General features: G+C 36.5%; 1 protein-coding gene and 1 non-coding gene across 2 annotated transcripts; both read right to left on the bottom strand.

Annotated features, from left to right (window-relative positions):
• Positions 1–136: 136 nt before the first annotated feature.
• LOC132607031 (PRA1 family protein A1-like) lies at positions 137–4,145 on the bottom strand. The gene is made up of 7 exons (XM_060320818.1): positions 3,842–4,145; positions 3,048–3,088; positions 2,874–2,952; positions 961–1,047; positions 794–882; positions 598–669; positions 137–517 (listed from the first exon to the last, which is right to left on the bottom strand). The coding sequence occupies exons 1-7, from the start codon at positions 3,997–3,999 to the stop codon at positions 414–416; spliced, it is 630 nt and encodes a 209-aa protein (XP_060176801.1). The 5' UTR covers positions 4,000–4,145; the 3' UTR covers positions 137–413.
• A 32-nt stretch (positions 4,146–4,177) lies between these two features.
• Positions 4,178–4,251, bottom strand: TRNAV-CAC (transfer RNA valine (anticodon CAC)). Its single transcript has one exon. It is a non-coding gene; the product is annotated as a tRNA-Val (tRNA).
• Positions 4,252–20,672: the final 16,421 nt, after the last annotated feature.

Here is a 20,672-nt window from a genome sequence, read left to right as displayed (position 1 = left end):
AAAAAAGGTACAACAGTACCAGCTACTTGAAGCTTCACTAGAACAGGCAAAACCAATGCCTTGTAGTTCATATGATCTTAGCAGCTTAATTCTGAACTTACACTACATAGATCAATCCGTTTGGCTATCAGGTTAATTTAATCAAGTTGGTAAGCATTTCAGTATTTCCATACCAAACTGGAGAGAGATGAGATATCTCGAAAATACAGGATCGAACACTATTTTCCATTTCTTTGGAGAAAGGTAAAGAGACTTAATCTAGCAAGCATGTAAAATGCCGAACACACATATTTGTCACTATTTCAAGACTGATTAGACCATGTTAATTTACAGATAAGCCAAAGAAAAATATAATGAACGAATCAGCACATCTAATGGCAGATCATGGTAGAGAAACTGGAACTTCACTGAAGCTACAGCTCACTATAGTTGCGCCAGACAGCTCGGAATTCTTCACGGAATGTATTGAGGCGAGCCTTCAGATTAGGACTCCTGAAGCTTGCATGAGCAAGCGTGGCTGAAGAGAGAGAGAGAGAGTTTTATTCAATCATAGCATAGAATTTGAACAGAATTTACAATTAGAAAGAGAGAACTCACCTAGAAGGCCTATACCAAAAGCCCAAAAGACGGTTAAGAGGCCACAGGAAACAAACCAGAGGAAGAAACTCACTGCATAATTTATCAACAATGAACAAACAGAATTTCATAATTACAACTCCCAAAATTCAACAGGAAAGAAAAAGAAGAGAAAGGAAGATAGAAAGCGTAAAAAGAGAATAAACGCTTCCAGTACCTATAGAAAATACAAAGACAAAAATCCAACGAGGCCTTCCACAAATGAATATTGCTCTTTTAGTGGATGGACGCCCTCGAATAACCGGCCTGAACATTATCAAATATATGTCAGCAGCGATACAGCCTCAGCGTGCTTTAAGAATTCAAATGTACATGCGTACTCACGTGAGTGCAGGCCTCATTTTTGCAGCTAAATGAGGTGAAAACTGTCTGACAGTTCTTGTCACCTTTTCACTGAAGGTACCTGCAAAACTGCGGGAACAACCCTTAGCATAAAAGGAATAAAGTATGAAAGCCATTATCAAAATTTGATTCTTTAATGGAAAAATTTGTTTTTACTTATTAAAGATAATTTATTCAAGTATATCAAGAATGTGCTATGAAGTATTTACAGGAAAAATGTCATACGCATTATGTAATGAACTCAAAAAGTCTATCATGGCCTATGTGTCATATGTAATAGCCATGTTATACCACGAAAACAGTTCAGAGATACATCTGTACTTACACTTTGTTTGGATGGTTGTTACATATTGTTCATAATGTATTGTATTATATCGTATTCTGTTGTACTATATAGTACTGTATTGTTTTGATGAATACAACGTTTGGATAGATTGTATCGCTTCCCGTCATTACATAATGTTAGACATCAACAAGTTGAAGGATAAATTTTACAAGAAAAGTAGGGTATGGTGTAGAACTATCATAAAAAGGTAGGATAAAGGATAAAAAATGATTATTAGACAATAAGAAAAGACAAAATGAGAAAAATAAATAAGGTAACGATGCGATAACACCAAATCGGTCGTTACTAGAATTGGGACTTTTCGTCATTATGTAACGATGGGTTTAACGATACGATACAATAAAATTAAAGTAACAATTAAAACAAACATTGTATTTAAACTAACAACACAACACAACACAATACAATACAATACAATACAATACAATACAATACAATACAATACAACAGGTAACAACCATCCAAACAAGCTGAATGTTAGGTGGAAAAAATTGTTTCACATGCATAGCTGAACAAACAGATACTTAACCAACAGAGAGTAAAACAGACAGTTGAGAGTTATTCTTCTAACTATTCATGCATCACCAGAAAAACTGAAACGTCAAGCTAACACACACTTTTCCTTCTTGTCCAGCCTAATATGAAGAGCAAAAAAAAAATTATTGAACATGAAAAAACTTTCAAGGAATCCAAGTGACTTGCGTCATTTTCTCTCCATACAGAGGGCAGGGTACGCTAACGGGTAACAAATGAAAAATTGCATTTAGTTCACTATTGCATCCCTGCAACAGCAGGATTTATTTTCTCGTAATCATAACCAAGAGACATCCTGTTCAACATACTGCAATTTTAAAGCCAAATAAGTCTCCAAGAAATAACTCACAGAAGGAAAACTAATATTTAACCCTTTGATAAATAGGAGAATTTGGAAATTGTGTCCAAAGAACAGAACTTATAAGTACATAAATGCATAGGTTTAGTTCAAATAAAAAAAATATAACCTGCACAAAAGCATAACAAAGAAGAGATGACCAAGAAGGAGAGAGCTGTCAAAGGTTTTTCCTCACAGTCAAGATGATCCAGGTCCCATGTGTTAACAAAAGTTTAGAAATCATTTCATTTTTTTGCACGACAAAACCAAGGTATTCCTTTATTGGGAAAAGGTCCAAATTTGCCCCTCACCTATTGGCTTTCCTTAACTTTGCCCACCGATAGAAGTTGGTCACTGAAATACCCTCGTTGTTACCCTATATTTATCATATTTGCCTTTGTTTGCTAACTAAGCTCTTAATCGACCATTTAGTCCATGCTGGCTCTCTTTAAAGTTGCCATGTTTGCAGACCCATGGAAAAAACTACCCCCTTTACCCATTTAACCATGCCCCCTCCTTCACTTTGTTTATTCTACCCATTTACCCCCTCTTCCTCATCTTCAACCTGTCAGAAAATCGAAAGGCAAGAATGCAAAATGTAGGCAAATGCTACGTAAACTAAAACTCTGATGGCACAGAAAAACCTCACCACGGATAAAACAGCAATAAATAGAATACCTGTCATTTAGAAAAGCAATATTAAGCGCTGTCAAAAGCGCAGCAACAATTGCAAGTGGCCTCCTTAGCAACCCCAATGCTGCAATACAAAATGCACATAAATGTACTTGTGAGTTCCAAATAAACACTGTATTGCTAGAAAATCATATATATAACTCAATAAATTTTCCTTACCAAGAATAGCCACAATCATAATAAAGTAATTCGTCCTGTAACTGCAAAAAGAATAAAAACATTTTGAAAAGCAATTCAGAAAAACTTGACTCCCTAAAGCTTCTTATCAAAAAAGATAAAGACTTTCATCCATTAAATTTGCAGTTTTTTCAACAAGCATGCGAAAACCTGTTACTTCTATTTCGCGCATTCAAAATTTAAGGGAAAATCACACTCTATGTCTATTTTTGAAAATATTTACACTACGTAGCCCATACTTTGAGTTTGTTACCCAATTCAGCTCATATTTGTGTATAAACAACTCTTATACACTATTATACAAGGTTAATACATTATGTATAATGCTTTCCCCCAGGTATAATGCTGTACTCTCTCCGTCCATTTTTAGTTGTCATGTATTGACTTGACACACCTAATTATTACTAGTTCATCTAATAGAATGACAATTTTACTATATCATCCCTATTTATTATCTAATGGTTAAAATCAATCAATATACTTTAAAAGTTGTGCAGCCACTAGCGATTCTTCAAGTTTTCAACTCAATAACTAATAATAAGGGTAAAATAGGTATGAACTGATAAATGCTTTCCTAGACAAGTAAAAAGTGGAAATCTAAATGGACTATATCGGGCTATGTTGCGTAATAATTTTCAAAAACTGTATATTTTTGAAAAATTTCCCCAAAATTAATTGCTATAGAAAGAAATTCCACCAGCCTGGAAAAATTCTTTGTAAATTATTGCAAGCTGGTTTAAAAGGTAAATTGGAGAGTGAAATTAAGAAAAACGTACTAGTAGAGATTACACTTGAGGCGACTGTTCCATTTGGAATAAGATCTTGGGAAAGTAAACCTAGAGAAAAACTCAGAAAGTGGACGTGGTGGAGATGACCATTCTACTTCTCGTAGAGCCTCAATTAGATCCTCTGTACTCACATTTCCCCAATCCATATTAGGCCAGACCCTAGAATTGAAGTTTGGAAGCTTCTGGAAATTCCAGTGGTTCGAATCTTTTTGAGGGCGGTGACAAAGAGGGTGTACGTCAAGTGGAATGATTGAGAGGAAAGTAAAAGGTGTATGGTGTGATTTTGGGTAACAAGGAAGTGGAGCGAAGGAAATAAAAAAAAAATGTCTGAGCCCGGGTTCGAACCGGGGACCTCTAGTGTGTGAGACTAGCGTGATAACCGACTACACCACCCAGACGCTCATGCTGTATCTGATTACTTAAATGATTATATTTTCTTATTCCCGAACAATGTATTACAAGCAGCAACAACAACAAACCAGTATGATCTCACAAGTGGGCTCTAGGGAAGGTAGCATGTACGCAGACCTTACCTCTACCTTTGTGAGATAGAGAGGTTGTTTCCGGTAGACCCTCAACTCAGAAAAAGTACCCGACACAATAATATCAGAAAGAGACAGCAAAATAACAAGCTACAGAAAAAAAAAATATGGCACCAGCTAGTAATGCACATCCAAGAATAAGAGATTGCGGGATACTGATATATTACTACTAAAAGGAAAAGAGAAGAGGAGGAGACCCGCCCCCTCTCCCCACACACAGAAGTCAACAAAACTTAGCTGCCTTCTAACCTTCTACTCCTAATCTTCGACCTTCATACCTTCTTATCTTGGGTCATGTCCTCAGTCAACTGAAGTTGTGTCATATCCTGTCTAATCACCTCCCCCCAGTTCTTCTTCGGCCTACCTCTACCTCTCCTAACTCCTGCTACCTCCAACTAGGGGTGGGCATGGTACGGTATATACCGATTACCATACCGAAACCGAAATTTGTGATACCGCGGTTTCGGTATTACCGTATGTGGTATGGTATTTGGTATATATTTTTGAAACGTTTGGTATTTGGTACGGTATTCGATATTGATAAAGAAAATACCAAAATACCGAATGCCATACCGAAGTATTCCATATAAATATACAATTATATATATATATATATATATATATATATATATATATATATATATATATAATTAGTATTAGTATTAACAAATATATAATTAGTATTAGTACAAACTAATTGTTTAGACGTTGAAATTGCTTGTAGTTTCTTTTAAATATTTGCATATGTGTAAGATGTTTGTATGATATAATTGACTGAAATGCCCTTTTTGTGTACCGAAGTATATATATCTTGGTTGAAATGCTCTTTTTGTGTAATTGATTAACGAAGTGCATTGCTTGTACCTTCTTTTGAATATTTTTTCATGTGTAAGGTGTTAGTATTGTTGACACCCAATTTTGTCCCTCCTTTATTTAATTTACTCGGGCTTCTAAATTTTATGACGAGCTAAACACTTTATTTTTCACAATATTTTATTGCCACTACTATTAATATCACTACTTTTATTTTCAACATTATGAGCATTACTTTATCACAAATTTTAAATGTTCGTCATCGTTTCATTTTCGGGTTTGGAATCGTTAAATAAATTACAAGACACCACTTTGTGAAATCTTTATTTTTCTGCATATTAATTATTAATCATCTTCACATAGTATATATTGTACTAGTTATTAAATTAGAAATCCAAGAATAATTAAATAGAGGTGGAAGAATCAACAATTTTCACCTCATAAGCAATTGCTCGGAAGTATATCAATGTTGGACTCATTTTGAAGTTCGTATTTTAAAACAACGTATTATAATTTTTATTTCATCAAAATATTATTTTACAAGAGGTAAATTCTTGATAATAGCTATCTACCCCAAAAGAAAGAAAGAAGAAAAAAAAAAAAAACTTTGCATTTGCATATTCGTCTGAATTCCATTCTTCCCTTTTTTTTTTACTGCGCACGCTTCCTTTTTTTTTAATGCACGCTTCTTCTTTTTATTTTTATGCATTCCACTCATGCTCCTCTACCCTACCTCTCTTTCTCTTTTTCCTTTTCATCATGACCACCACTACCGTTTGCCTCCCTAACGTCTCTCTTTCTGCTCCTCACCCGCTCCTCTCTCTCCTCAAATTTCCCCATAAAAAGAGGACGTTTCTACCTTCTTTGGGGGAGGGATTTGGATGAGCAAAAAAAAAAACCTAACAAAACAAGATCGGGCAGTGGCGAAAGAAAAGAGAAAAAACAGACCGAAAAATCCCCCTCAAAACAGATTGAACACGATCTGAAATTCCCAAAAATCCCCCTACAAACACAGGTTTTAATCGCCTTCAATTTCCCCAGAAAAAGAACAGCCTTCATTATTATTATTTTTTTGGGGAAACATTTCTTGAAATTCAACCGAAAGGAGGGATTGAACACTGATTGGGGAGATTATTGTATACAGAGTATTTTGTCACCGAGCCTCAAGTTTCTTTTATCCTGGTCCTGATTTTTTTTAAAATCAGAAGAAAAAAAAAACACCTTTTGTTGAAAACATAAGATTTGTGACAAAAAATTAAGTTTTCACAATTCAATTAACTTTTGTCGCTGCTCGGCAAAAGAACTTTAATTACAACAAAGACATTTTAACTTTCGATTCGAGCTTTGAATCTGTCCATACGAGAGGGTAGATTCGAGGCTTCGACGCTCAGTTCACTGCACACACAAAAGGTAAACCTCGATACATTTATCGCTTCTAGCCTTTGGTTCCTGCTTGAGTTAAATTTTAGTTGATTCTGCTATTTTGCTAGTTATGTAGTTTCTTTGTCGTCACATTGTTTGTTTGACGTTTGGGAGCTGTTAGGATAGAATAACAATTGCTAATAGACGAATTTGAAAGACATATACTGTAGCTTGGATGTTTAGACTGAGTTTCAGGATTTAAAACCTATTTAGAGTCGAATATACATAGGATATACCGTGGGTATACATGCGATATACCTCTTATATACACACCTTGGTGTGTATATCTTAGGTATATCGTGTATAAGGTTAAGACAGATCGGTATTGTCTCTCTTTTACTCTATTTGTTCAAATAATATGCCCGGGTATAAATATAATCCGCTTGGTTTAGATACGATGAAACGGTTGTATGATGTGTCGGTATTGTTTACTGATTTGATTTAGTCTATGGTTTCTGTTCTACGAACAATCCTATTAGCAACCATGTATCAGGCCTAGTTCCATTTTTAGTCTGATTAACATGTTTATGTGAAAATAAACATGTCTTGAACATAATCCCTGCTATACCTATGTTTAAAATAGCCATCCTGTTTGGTATATGTTGCTGCCCCCATATAATTTGAACGCATATTAACGTCTTCTCTTTCTGTACACAATGCGATTCTCATTGACATTCTGGGATCATGAATTTTCACCAAACTGGAACAAAATTGTTTTTCTCTTTATCGGCACCATCTGTTTTCACATTCTACACTCTCATGCAACTCATATTGTGCTTTGTTGAGCATATTATATATCTGCATCTATTCATCTTTATATGCTAAGTATACTTGTATCGATTATATATGTGTGTACATGACAGGTATACTTTAGCCTATACATCTTCATAGATATGTATACATGAGATACACTTTGAATAGACATATTATATACATAATCCACTGATTTGTTTTTTTTTATTTATTTATATTTTTCATGTTTAATCTTATCCGTTGAGTAGATACTAATCCTTTTCCTTTCATTTTTTTTTGCATGATATCTCGCATACGAGTCCAAACGACTCGTCATCTCCCGCATTCGGCTTCGGGCTAAAAGCCCAACATGAAATTCTCTCCCTATCATCCCAATCCGCAGCCAATCAAGAAAAAAAAATATCTGGGCCAAAGCCCAACAGATAGAGACATCCCACATCAACATATGAATAAAATCTGCTGGGCCGAAGCCCAACAATAGTAGACATCAGCATTCTTTAATGGGTTGAGCCCATTTACATATACCTATTCTTGTATTTTTATTTTTTGTGCATTTAATGTGTGTGGTATGACTAACATTTTCTTTTGTTTTGTCAATTTAGATAAACCTTAATGGGATTAAGGGTTTTTAGTTCAGTAATGGGTAGTTAATTTCACAAATTACATTCACCTCTATTTTCTAAATTATTTATAGTATCTATAATATTTACTTGGAGTAATCCATTTTTTTTTTTCAAAATGGTATGCCTACATATTTTCAAGCTAAAAGAATCAGGATCCACTCTTACTATCTTAGAAGTTTAAAGCGTAACAAATCTTACACTAACGTTAACTTAGTCTAAGAAATAAAAGGCCAATTAGTTTTAACGGATAGTGTTTTCACTTTAATTCCTTTCCAACACTTGAAATACATAATTGTTTGAAACAAACTTAGCACAATATATCCATTAAACTACTAGTCTTTATATGAAGCCTTCAAAATTTATTCAACATTAATCTTACAAAAACTTTTTTTTTTTTTAATTTGTGAGTCAGCATAGCTCACTTTTCTCCAAATACATATGAACATCACATATTCTGTTTGTTTTAGTTTATTTTAACTAAACTCTTTTTTACGCAAATTATTGTGTTTTTTCTACAAGTATTATTTCAAACAACACTATTACACTTTCATTTAAAACTTTAACAACATTTATGAGTTGTATTTCAAAGTACTCTTTTATACAAATTATTATTTTCCATGAGTTCTATTTTAAATAGCATTCTTGCATGTCTATCTATAATTTTAGCTACATTTATAAAGCTACATTTTCTTTTCTTACGATACTATATTTTCTCTAAGCCAATTAAATTTTAGTCCGGTCGGTTAACCATTGTTAATGGGTCTTAAAGGGTGCCTAATACCTTCCCTTTAGACTAATTGAACTCTTATCTAGAATCTTAAGTTTCGCAGACCTTAAACACAGTTAACTTAGAAAATAACTTTAATAAACTTTAGGTGTCCTAATTCACCGTAAATAATTAGGTGGCGACTCCTTAACATACACAAAAAAAAAACAGGAATCACCAATATGTCGTACTTCTAATTTTAACCTCCGCGGGTAAAAATGGGGTGTGACAGCTTGGCGACTCCGCTGGGGACTCACTTAGGTTCTAACCATAACGGACTTAGTTTAAATAGGCTTTGTGTGCTTATTTGAAAGCACTTTATTTACTTGTTAACTATTTTTTACATGCTATTAATTGTTTGTTTGATATATGCTGTTTGTTTTGATATAAACCGTTTATGTGTTACTGCTTTGATAAATTGTCATTCCGTTCATATTTCTTCCACTTCTGGAAACTCACACTATCACACGTACACGCGAGGTGTGTTTTGCGCACCCGCAAATTTCTTTCGTAGAATTCAAATTTTAGGAGAGTTGGCGTATGCGCGGGGTGCCCGAGTAACGGGGACCGCGTAGCCTTCTCACTCGAGTTGTCCGCTCGGGAACCTTGCGTCTAGTGAACCCACTCCTAGTCAACCTAAGATAGAGCTAAACCAACACACTTTATAAGAGCATACATTTCATATCCTAAGAGGTTTAATACCCTTGGTGTATTAAGCCCATTAGATGACTTTACCCAAATGTTCAAGCGGGTTCACGACCCCGAGTGACACCAATCATACTTATGTGCATATTTGAAGGATAACTGTGCCTAAATATTGACTATTTGCTCTAATTAATTAAACTTTAGGAGGGAGGGGATGACTAACGTTTCTATGACAGGTATGGATTTGCATTGGAGTACAACAAATGACGAAGATCAAGGACATCAAAAACGGAGCTAGAAGTTAGACATAGGAAATTGTATTTACTTTACTTAGATTAGGAAACACTTCATGTTGTATTCATTTGATATGTAATGAAGGTTGCACAATTTTGTACTTTATTTTGGGGAAATAGAATCTGTTTAATTAATCAAAGCAACAGGATGACATATTATGGCACACTTTACCCTTCAAACAACGTTAGGCCCACCTCTGGCACAAAGAGGTTAAATGCATATTAGGACGCGTTATTTTTTTTTTAATATCATCGTTTACATCTGTTTGACAATTTGTTTGACTCTATTTGATGAATTATTTGCTACATGCCTTACTCGACTTTACGTGACCATGACTTTACCTAGATATGTTCATGAGATTAACATCGTTTATACTGTATGTCTATATTATCTTATTCCCAAACAGAGAGTTGATTCGTGTTGACACTCAATGGCCGACCATCCTTACATCACAAGGTCAAAGACGTCATCGTTACCTGAACGTAGTTGGGTTGTCCAAGGAAACGAAATTACTATGTCTGATCCGGCCGCATCTATTCCGACTGGTGTAGAAAACATCGTGATCTCTAGCGATCCGCCCGAGACTTCCGAACACGGAACTGCTATTCAACGGGATGAACATATCACCCGCCTGACTCAAGAAATTGAGAATCTACGTGGAGAACTAAACCGGATTAGGGACTTGACCAATTTATCCATCACACTCCAAAATTCACCTTCTGAACCTAGCAATACTGCACCAGAACCACCTCGTTTCCCATCACTCGAATCCCCAGTTCCTGAGCATTTCCCTCCCCAAAATAATGCACCTACCAACAACAACTTGCCTCCGATCACCCCCGCAAATCCACCAAATCCAACATCCATCTATACTCCCCCACAAAGTCAACCAACCACCTACACTAACTATACTCCTCCACAAAGTCAACCACCCACCTACACTAACTATACTCCTCCACAAAGTCAACCACCCACCTACACTACTTATGCTACTCCTAATCCACCACCTATCAACCCACCAAATCAATCACTAGGTCATACACCTTACATTCCTTTACCCGCCAACACTAATCCACTACCCACGACCACTCCTCTAAACCCACCAAATCAACCACCTATAAACACCAATTATAACACACCACCTCTTGTCCAAAACACCCCTATCGTCCAAACTTATCCAACCCAGCATATGCACGGGGCACATTTTGTCACCCCAAATGCACAATATGTTCCTCCGGTATATGCCACAGAAACACAAGCCTTTACCAACCCAGTGACGGTCAGGTTCCAACCCGAGGTAGATCAATACGAAGAAATGGAAAAGGATGCAAAGGCAGGGGCAGATAACATATTGCTAAAAGAGATCCACAGTCTCAAAGAAGCAATGAGAAACCTTCAAGTGGCTAGGGGAACTAAGAGTGTAGAATACGAAGATCTCTGTGTTCAACCTGATGTCGATTTACCCGTAGGCTACAAACCACCGAAATTTGATACATTCAATGGAGCAGGCGACCCTCATACACACTTAAGGGCTTATTGCGACAAACTAGTTGGAGTGGGCAGGGACCAGAACATAAGGATGAAGCTCTTCATAAGAAGCTTATCTGGCGAAACACTTACTTGGTATACACAACAGGACGTCCGTAAATGGCGTGGTTGGAGTGACATGGCCCAAGACTTTATGGACAGATTCAGTTTTAACACCGATATCACGCCAGATAGAGTCTACATGACTAAGTTAACCAAGAAATCAGCTGAGACATTCCGCGAGTATGCGTTACGTTGGAGGTCAGAAACGGCTAGGGTTCAACCTCCAATGAATGATAGAGAAATGACCGCTACCTTCATTGAATGCCAGACTGGCATATTTTACGAGAAAATGATAGGTATGATGGGACAAAAATTCACAGAAGTTGTTCGAATGGGAGAAGCCTTAGAAGAAGGAATCAAATCAGGGAAAATTCAGGATCTTATTGCTTTACAAGCGATAAACAAAGCTATTCAATCTGGTTCTATCAACGTGGTTAAAAAGAAGAAGGAGGATGTCGCTGCAGTCATGAACGTCTGAGGGCATGAGCCGAGCCAAGCCATTCCATACTTTAACCACCCACAACAACCTTTCTACCCTTACCACTACCCTGAACCCTACCAAGCTCCACTATCTCCTTACCCTGTCTACAACGCCTAAGCTAACTACTACCAACCCCGAGCACCTCCACATCAAAACCCACGCCCGTATCAACCCAACCAAGCTCCAACTTACCAAAATCGACCACATACTATACCTAGAGCCCGTCCAAACCCTGACACCAAAAACACCCGTAATTACACTCAGATCGCTGAACCCTTGGCTCAATTGTTCGAAAGAATGAAAGCAGCCGGCATAATACAACCGATTGAAGGAAAAATTCCTGAGCCTATCCCAAATGGTTTAATGGTTCCAAACACTGTGCATACCACTCTGGAGTTGTTGGGCACGCCACTGAAGATTGCTATGGGCTTAAAAACAAAATCGAAGCCCTGATTAAGGAAGGAGTAATTCAGCTCGCTGAAGCTAAGCCCAATGTGGTCAACAATCCTTTGCCTGCTCACGGAGATGCCAAGATTTGAAGGAGTCCAGTGTGGAAAGGGTCAGATCATCAACTTTGTCGCTCCCGTGGGAACAATCCAATACAACTACTCGCAACACCAAGGCACTGACAATATGGGGCGCCGAACCAGGAAAGACTCTGAAGAATTGGACTTGTACTCCGTCCTCGATCTGTCGGGAGCCTTGGTAGCATGAACATGTAGTGAACTTGTTTTCTTTTATTGATGCTTGAACCGTACCCAAAATTTTGTTTGTTTTGCTTCACCTTATGGAAGCTTGAATTGCAAAAACTATGAATGCATTTCTGATTTTCCTTAATCGTCTATTTCCTACTTTATTTATCAAAACTGTCAACTCTACGATTGTGACATGAAATGAACGAATAGACAACATACATCCCGAGAGAGTAACAAAGAAACTAGGGGACAAGACAAGATTCCACTCACAAGAATTGAAATAGCCGATAGGTGATAACATAAGCCTAAAAGCTAGCAATTCAAGAAGAAATCAAAGTACGACATTAGGTTAGACAACCTAGTTCGCACCCTTTCCTTTAGTTGCGAACTACGCTTGACCTGATTCCTCGGCGGATACGTAGGCAGCCCACATAGGGACTCGGTCATACTAGGTTAGAATTTTTTCCCATTTGCGTACGAACTACGCTGACCTGATTCCCTTGGGCGATACGTAGGCAACCCACATAGGGTTCGGTTGCGCTATAACAGAAAATCCAAAGTCCTTACACAAAGAGAACAACACATGGCTTAATTCCCTCGGTGGGATTCGTAGACCATCAACATACAGATCCGTCACACCTAGATAAAAATCCAACAAACCTTTTACCACTTATATAACAGAACTACGCCGACCTGATTCCCTTGGAGGGATACGTAGGCAATCCATATCGGGTTCGGTCCCTTTATTAGAAAACTCAGACCACTTTATGTATCTTACGAACTACGTTCTGACCTGATTCCTTGGCGGATACGTAGGCAACCTATATAAGGTTCGGTCACACCACAACATAAATTTAGCACACCCTTCTGAACCCAAAACTGGGGCATATTTTGGAAAGGATATAGACGAAAGAACGGTTGGACATCGACAAGATTAAGGCTATCAGACAGGAAGTATTATAGACCAATTACTTTAGAAGCGTCACAATCTAAAGTTGGCAGAATATTTTACAACTTACATATGTATACGTTTACATATATATCTTTCCTTACATACATACATTCACATATACATATTTCACAACCTATATATACATATAGTCACATTTCCTTATACATATACCTACATATCTACCTTTCAAATCAAATACTTTCTCGCAATTGTTTCACTACTGTTCACCTACCGAGGCTTGAACGGAGATCACAAGATCAAACAAACAAGACGAATGGAACGCCAACAACGTCAAGCTTCGAGCCAACACGAATCAACTTCCCCCTCCCAAACTAAGAATTTTTCTTTGAGTGCAGGAATTAAAAGACCGCGAGATCAACAGTCAAGTCTATCACGACCGAAAAGCATCATCTGGCTCAATATGGCCTCGCCTCAAAAGCCAAACGGCTTTATTTCTAAACTCTATCTTTAATTCTGTTTTATCAGAACAACTTTATGACTTCATTAACGAATATACCTGTTTTGTAGGTTAAAGACGAATCAAATCAGGATTACGCGTCATTAATTCAGCCTGTTGCGATAGCGTCGACTTCATCAGCCAAACGGCTATGCTATCACTTTACTACATACTTTATTACCTTCTTTATCTGTTTTAACCATTTTGCCTGAACTTTACAAGAATCAACATTAAGTCTCCGAAGACAACCGGAGGGATTTATCATCAAATCTCCGAAGACAACCGGAGACGTCACATGGCTATACGGCCTCATACGCACAAGCCGGACGGCTACACTATGACTTTACCCTCTATTTTTTAACAACTTTACCCTGAACTTTACAGGAATTATCATTGAGTCCCCGAAGACAACCGGAGACACAACATCAAGTCCCCGAAGACAACCGGGGGCATCATTCGGCTATACAGCCTCATATGCATAAGCCAGACGGCTACACTACGACTTTACTCTCTACTTTATCATTTACTTTACCAACTTTAACAACTTTACCTTGAACTTTACAGGAATTATCATTGGAGCCTCCGAAGACAACCGGAGACATCATCCATTTTACAACTTTATCCTGGACTTTACGGGAATCATCATCAAATCTCTGAAGACAACCAGAGACATCGCATGGCCACACGGCCTCATACGCATAAGCCAGACGGCTACACTTTGACTTTACTCTCTACTTTATCATTTACTTTACCAACTTTAACAATTTTACCCTGAACTTTACAGAAATTATCATTGAGCCTCCGAAGACAACCGGAGACATCGTTTGGCTATACAGCCTCATCAGCATATCATTGAGTCCCGACAACCATCGGAGACATCACCCGGCTACACGGCCTCACCTGCATAAGCCAAACGGCTACACACTTATTTTACTCCTTACTTCATTCCTTTATTTCACCATCTACCTTACCACTTTAATGAATTTACCTTAAAATTCGCAGATATCATTTATCATCGAGTCCCGGAAGACAGCCGGAGACCTTATCACTATCATCTCCAAATGCAATTGGAAATATTATCACATCCCCAGCATACGCATCACGCATTCATTCAAGTCCCTGAAGACAATCAGAGACAACATTAGCCGCACGACTTCACTTTCATTCCCACACTCATATTTACTATCATTTTACACTCTTTACAATTTTACACTTTCAACTCTATTACTAATTTTGACATGAATTTCAGTTTTGGCAGAAAACACAACCTGCAGGGGTGCAACACAACGTGGAACTTTATCTTACGCAGTGAACTGGGGCAAATTTGCTAAAGAGGATTACCAAACTCACAAGCAAAGGTCACGAATCTACTCTCGAACTCAATTCCGCCTATGTCCACAAACACGTGATACATAAGTCAATTTCTCTTTCATATTCCCCACCAAAACTGTATTTCAATCAACTCTTTCTACAATCTCATATTCCTTTCTACACCCCAGTGTCTCCATAACTCAACACTGGGGCATCTTTGAAGAATACGCATCGTGCTTAGTAGAGTCCTACTCAAGGGTGTATTGCCCGCCACATTTATAATTAGGAGGCTACAAGCATATGTTACATTCTTGAACGTTCGCGTCACCTGTCTACAATCTCCACAAGATTACGAACCCTCAAAAACTTTCGAACTACACATGGCCTGATTCTCGTGCAGCCCGAGATATGTAGGCAACTCGAAACTGAGATTCGGCCATAATTTTCCATAATTCCTTCGGTCCCCATAATATTTTCCATCAATTTTCCTACACCGTACTTTCTTACAAACTCATATTCGTCGGTCCAAACAAAATTGGCTATTACGTCAACTTCTTCGCCCGAAGATTCTTACATCACCTCCGGTCGAAGAGGGGCATCTGTTGACACCCAATTTTGTCCCTCCTTTATTTAATTTACTCGGGCTTCTAAATTTTATGACGAGCTAAACACTTTATTTTTCACAATATTTTATTGCCACTACTATTAATATCACTACTTTTATTTTCAACATTATGAGCATTACTTTATCACAAATTTTAAATGTTTGTCATCGTTTCATTTTCGGGTTTGGAATCGTTAAATTAATTACAAGACACCACTTTGTGAAATCTTTATTTTTCTGCATATTAATTATTAATCATCTTCACATAGTATATATTGTACTAGTTATTAAATTAGAAATCCAAGAATAATTAAATAGAGGTGGAAGAATCAACAATTTTCACCTCATAAGCAATTGCTCGGAAGTATATCAATGTTGGACTCATTTTGACGCTCGTATTTTAAAACAACGTATTATAATTTTTATTTCATCAAAATATTATTTTACAAGGGGTAAATTCTTGATAATAGCTATCTACCCCAAAAGAAAGAAAGAAGAAAAAAAAAAAAACTTTGCATTTGCATATTCGTCTGAATTCCATTCTTCCCTTTTTTTTTTACTGCGCACGCTTCTTTTTTTTTTAATGCACGCTTCTTCTTTTTATTTTTATGCATTCCACTCATGCTCCTCTACCCTACCTCTCTTTCTCTTTTTCCTTTTCATCATGACCACCACTACCGTTTGCCTCCCCAACGTCTCTCTTTCTGCTCCTCACCCGCTCCTCTCTCTCCTCAAATTTCCCCATAAAAAGAGGACGTTTCTACCTTCTTTGGGGGAGGGATTTGGATGAGCAAAAAAAAAAAACCTAACAAAACAAGATCGGGCAGTGGCGAAAGAAAAGAGAAAAAACAGACCGAAAAATCCCCCTCAAAACAGATTGAACACGATCTGAAATTCCCAAAAATCCCCCTACAAACACAGGTTTTAATCGCCTTCAATTTCCCCAGAAAAAGAACAGCCTTCATTATTATTATTTTTTTGGGGAAACATTTCTTGAAATTCAACCGAAAGGAGGGATTGAACACTGATTGGGGAGATTATTGTATACGGAGTATTTTGTCACCGAGCCTAAAGTTTCTTTTATCCTGGTCCTGATTTTGTTTAAAATCAGAAGAAAAAAAAAACACCTTTTGTTGAAAACATAAGATTTGTGACAAAAAATTAAGTTTTCACAATTCAATTAACTTTCGTCGCTGCTCGGCAAAAGAACTTTAATTACAACAAAGACATTTTAACTTTCGATTCGAGCTTTGAATCTGTCCATACGAGAGGGTAGATTCGAGGCTTCGACGCTCAGTTCACTGCACACACAAAAGGTAAACCTCGATACATTTATCGCTTCTAGCCTTTGGTTCCTGCTTGAGTTAAATTTTAGTTGATTCTGCTATTTTGCTAGTTATGTAGTTTCTTTGTCGTCACATTGTTTGTTTGACGTTTGGGAGCTGTTAGGATAGAATAACAATTGCTAATAGACGAATTTGAAAGACATATACTGTAGCTTGGATGTTTAGACTGAGTTTCAGGATTTAAAACCTATTTAGAGTCGAATATACATAGGATATACCGTGGGTATACATGCGATATACCTCTTATATACACACCTTGGTGTGTATATCTTAGGTATATCGTGTATAAGGTTAAGACAGATCGGTATTGTCTCTCTTTTACTCTATTTGTTCAAATAATATGCCAGGGTATAAATATAATCCGCTTGGTTTAGATACGATGAAACGGTTGTATGATGTGTCGGTATTGTTTACTGATTTGATTTAGTCTATGGTTTCTGTTCTACGAACAATCCTATTAGCAACCATGTATCAGGCCTAGTTCCATTTTTAGTCTGATTAACATGTTTATGTGAAAATAAACATGTCTTGAACATAATCCCTGCTATACCTATGTTTAAAATAGCCATCCTGTTTGGTATATGTTGCTGCCCCCATATAATTTGAACGCATATTAACGTCTTCTCTTTCTGTACACAATGCGATTCTCATTGACATTCTGGGATCATGAATTTTCACCAAACTGGAACAAAATTGTTTTTCTCTTTATCGGCACCATCTGTTTTCACATTCTACACTCTCATGCAACTCATATTGTGCTTTGTTGAGCATATTATATATCTGCATCTATTCATCTTTATATGCTAAGTATACTTGTATCGATTATATATGTGTGTACATGACAGGTATACTTTAGCCTATACATCTTCATAGATATGTATACATGAGATACACTTTGAATAGACATATTATATACATAATCCACTGATTTGTTTTTTTTTTTTGATTTATATTTTTCATGTTTAATCTTATCCGTTGAGTAGATACTAATCCTTTTCCTTTCATTTTTTTTTGCATGATATCTCGCATACGAGTCCAAACGACTCGTCATCTCCCGCATTCGGCTTCGGGCTAAAAGCCCAACATGAAATTCTCTCCCTATCATCCCAATCCGCAGCCAATCAAGAAAAAAAAATATCTGGGCCAAAGCCCAACAGATAGAGACATCCCACATCAACATATGAATAAAATCTGCTGGGCCGAAGCCCAACAATAGTAGACATCAGCATTCTTTAATGGGTTGAGCCCATTTACATATACCTATTCTTGTATTTTTATTTTTTGTGCATTTAATGTGTGTGGTATGACTAACATTTTCTTTTGTTTTGTCAATTTAGATAAACCTTAATGGGATTAAGGGTTTTTAGTTCAGTAATGGGTAGTTAATTTCACAAATTATATTCACCTCTATTTTCTAAATTATTTATAGTATCTATAATATTTACTTGGAGTAATCCATTTTTTTTTTTCCAAAATGGTATGCCTACATATTTTCAAGCTAAAAGAATCAGGATCCACTCTTACTATCTTAGCAGTTTAAAGCGTAACAAATCTTACACTAACGTTAACTTAGTCTAAGAAATAAAAGGCAATTAGTTTTAACGGATAGTGTTTTCACTTTAATTCCTTTCCAACACTTGAAATACATAATTGTTTGAAACAAACTTAGCACAATATATCCATTAAACTACTAGTCTTTATATGAAGCCTTCAAAATTTATTCAACATTAATCTTACAAAAACTTTTTTTTTTTTTAATTTGTGAGTCAGCATAGCTCACTTTTCTCCAAATACATATGAACATCACATATTCTGTTTGTTTTAGTTTATTTTAACTAAACTCTTTTTTACGCAAATTATTGTGTTTTCTACAAGTATTATTTCAAACAACACTATTACACTTTCATTTAAAACTTTAACAACATTTATGAGTTGTATTTCAAAGTACTCTTTTATACAAATTATTATTTTCCATGAGTTCTATTTTAAATAGCATTCTTGCATGTCTATCTATAATTTTAGCTACATTTATAAAGCTACATTTTCTTTTCTTACGATACTATATTTTCTCTTAGCCAATTAAATTTTAGTCCGGTCGGTTAACCATTGTTAATGGGTCTTAAAGGGTGCCTAATACCTTCCCTTTAGACTAATTGAACTCTTATCTAGAATCTTAAGTTTCGCAGACCTTAAACACAGTTAACTTAGAAAATAACTTTAATAAACTTTAGGTGTCCTAATTCACCGTAAATAATTAGGTGGCGACTCCTTAACATACACAAAAAAAAAAAACAGGAATCACCAATATGTCGTACTTCTAATTTTAACCTCCGCGGGTAAAAATGGGGTGTGACAAGTATAATATGATTAAGACGTTTCTTGAATAGCCGAAGTCTTAATTCTTTATTTTATTATATGTATATATGTAAGTCGTTGTCGAACAAACTATGGCTAACAAATTACCGTACCGCAAAATATCGAAACCGAACTTAAAAATACCGAACCATACCGATGTAATTTGGTATGGTAATGGTATAGTATTTTTAAATACTGAAAATCGAAATTATCGAACCGAAGTTTCAAATACAATACCATGCCCATCCCTACCTCCAACCTCTCGCACTTCCTTACTGGTGCATCCTCGCACCTCCTTTTCACATGCCCGAACCACTTCAGCCTCGCTTCCCTCATCTTGTCTGCCACTGATGCCACTCCCACTTTGTTCCGTATAACTTCATTTCTAATCAAATCTCTCCAGGTATGCCCACACATCCATCTGAGCATCCTCATCTCAGCTACCTTCATCTTCTGGATGTGGGCATTCTTGACTGGCCAGTACACTGCCCCATACAACAATGCTGGTCTAACAACCGCTCTATAAAACTTTCCTTTAAGCCTTGGCGACACCTTCTTAGCGCACAAAACCCCAGAGACAAGCCTCCATTTCACCCACTCCGCTCCAATGCGATGTGTGACATCACCGTCAATCTCCCCGTCCCCCTATATTACAAACCCTAGATACTTGATATCGAACAATGTATTATTTTATACACAAGTTTATACTTCAATTATCTATTCTAACTCTTCTAACCAAACAACCCCTACACTCTTCATTATCATCGTGAATGCAGGGCAATTTTATATTATAGAAATTTTAAACTATGATTGACATGATAATAGTGCTCAATCGACTATTTGATATGAGCTAATTCAAATTGTGGGGACGGGGAACTTGTCAAACGTGTATACTAATTTAATTTTCAGTCTATTTTGTTATAAACGTTAATTAATTTGTTATGTATCCCGTTGAAGGAAACATAATTCAAAATTTCTACAACAATTTAATTGTTGTAAAATTATGTATTAGATTATTTAAGCATGTAAATTCAACTTCACCAAAAACTCTCTTCTTTCACTTTCAAATTCTCTACTCATTCTACCACAACATATGTTCTTATGGTAGTTTGTTTTGGAAAGTGTTTATATTTTTATTTAAAAATAACTTAGTTATGAATTTTTCATTTC

The sequence above is a fragment of the Lycium barbarum genome, chromosome 8, assembly GCF_019175385.1.
Source record: "Lycium barbarum isolate Lr01 chromosome 8, ASM1917538v2, whole genome shotgun sequence".
NCBI lineage: Eukaryota > Viridiplantae > Streptophyta > Magnoliopsida > Solanales > Solanaceae > Lycium > Lycium barbarum.
Note: the sequence above shows the minus strand (reverse complement) of the source record. Positions and strands in the feature narration are given on the sequence as shown.

Coding starts and splice junctions, on each gene's coding strand:
- LOC132607031 (XM_060320818.1), bottom strand. CDS start 3,999: ATGGATTGGGGAAATGTGAGTACAGAGGATCTAATTGAGGCTCTACGA. Junction 883..960: donor AAAATGAGGCCTGCACTCAC/GTGAGTACGCAT, acceptor GATAATGTTCAG/GCCGGTTATTCGAGGGCGTC. Junction 518..597: donor TTTTGGTATAGGCCTTCTAG/GTGAGTTCTCTC, acceptor CTCTCTCTTCAG/CCACGCTTGCTCATGCAAGC.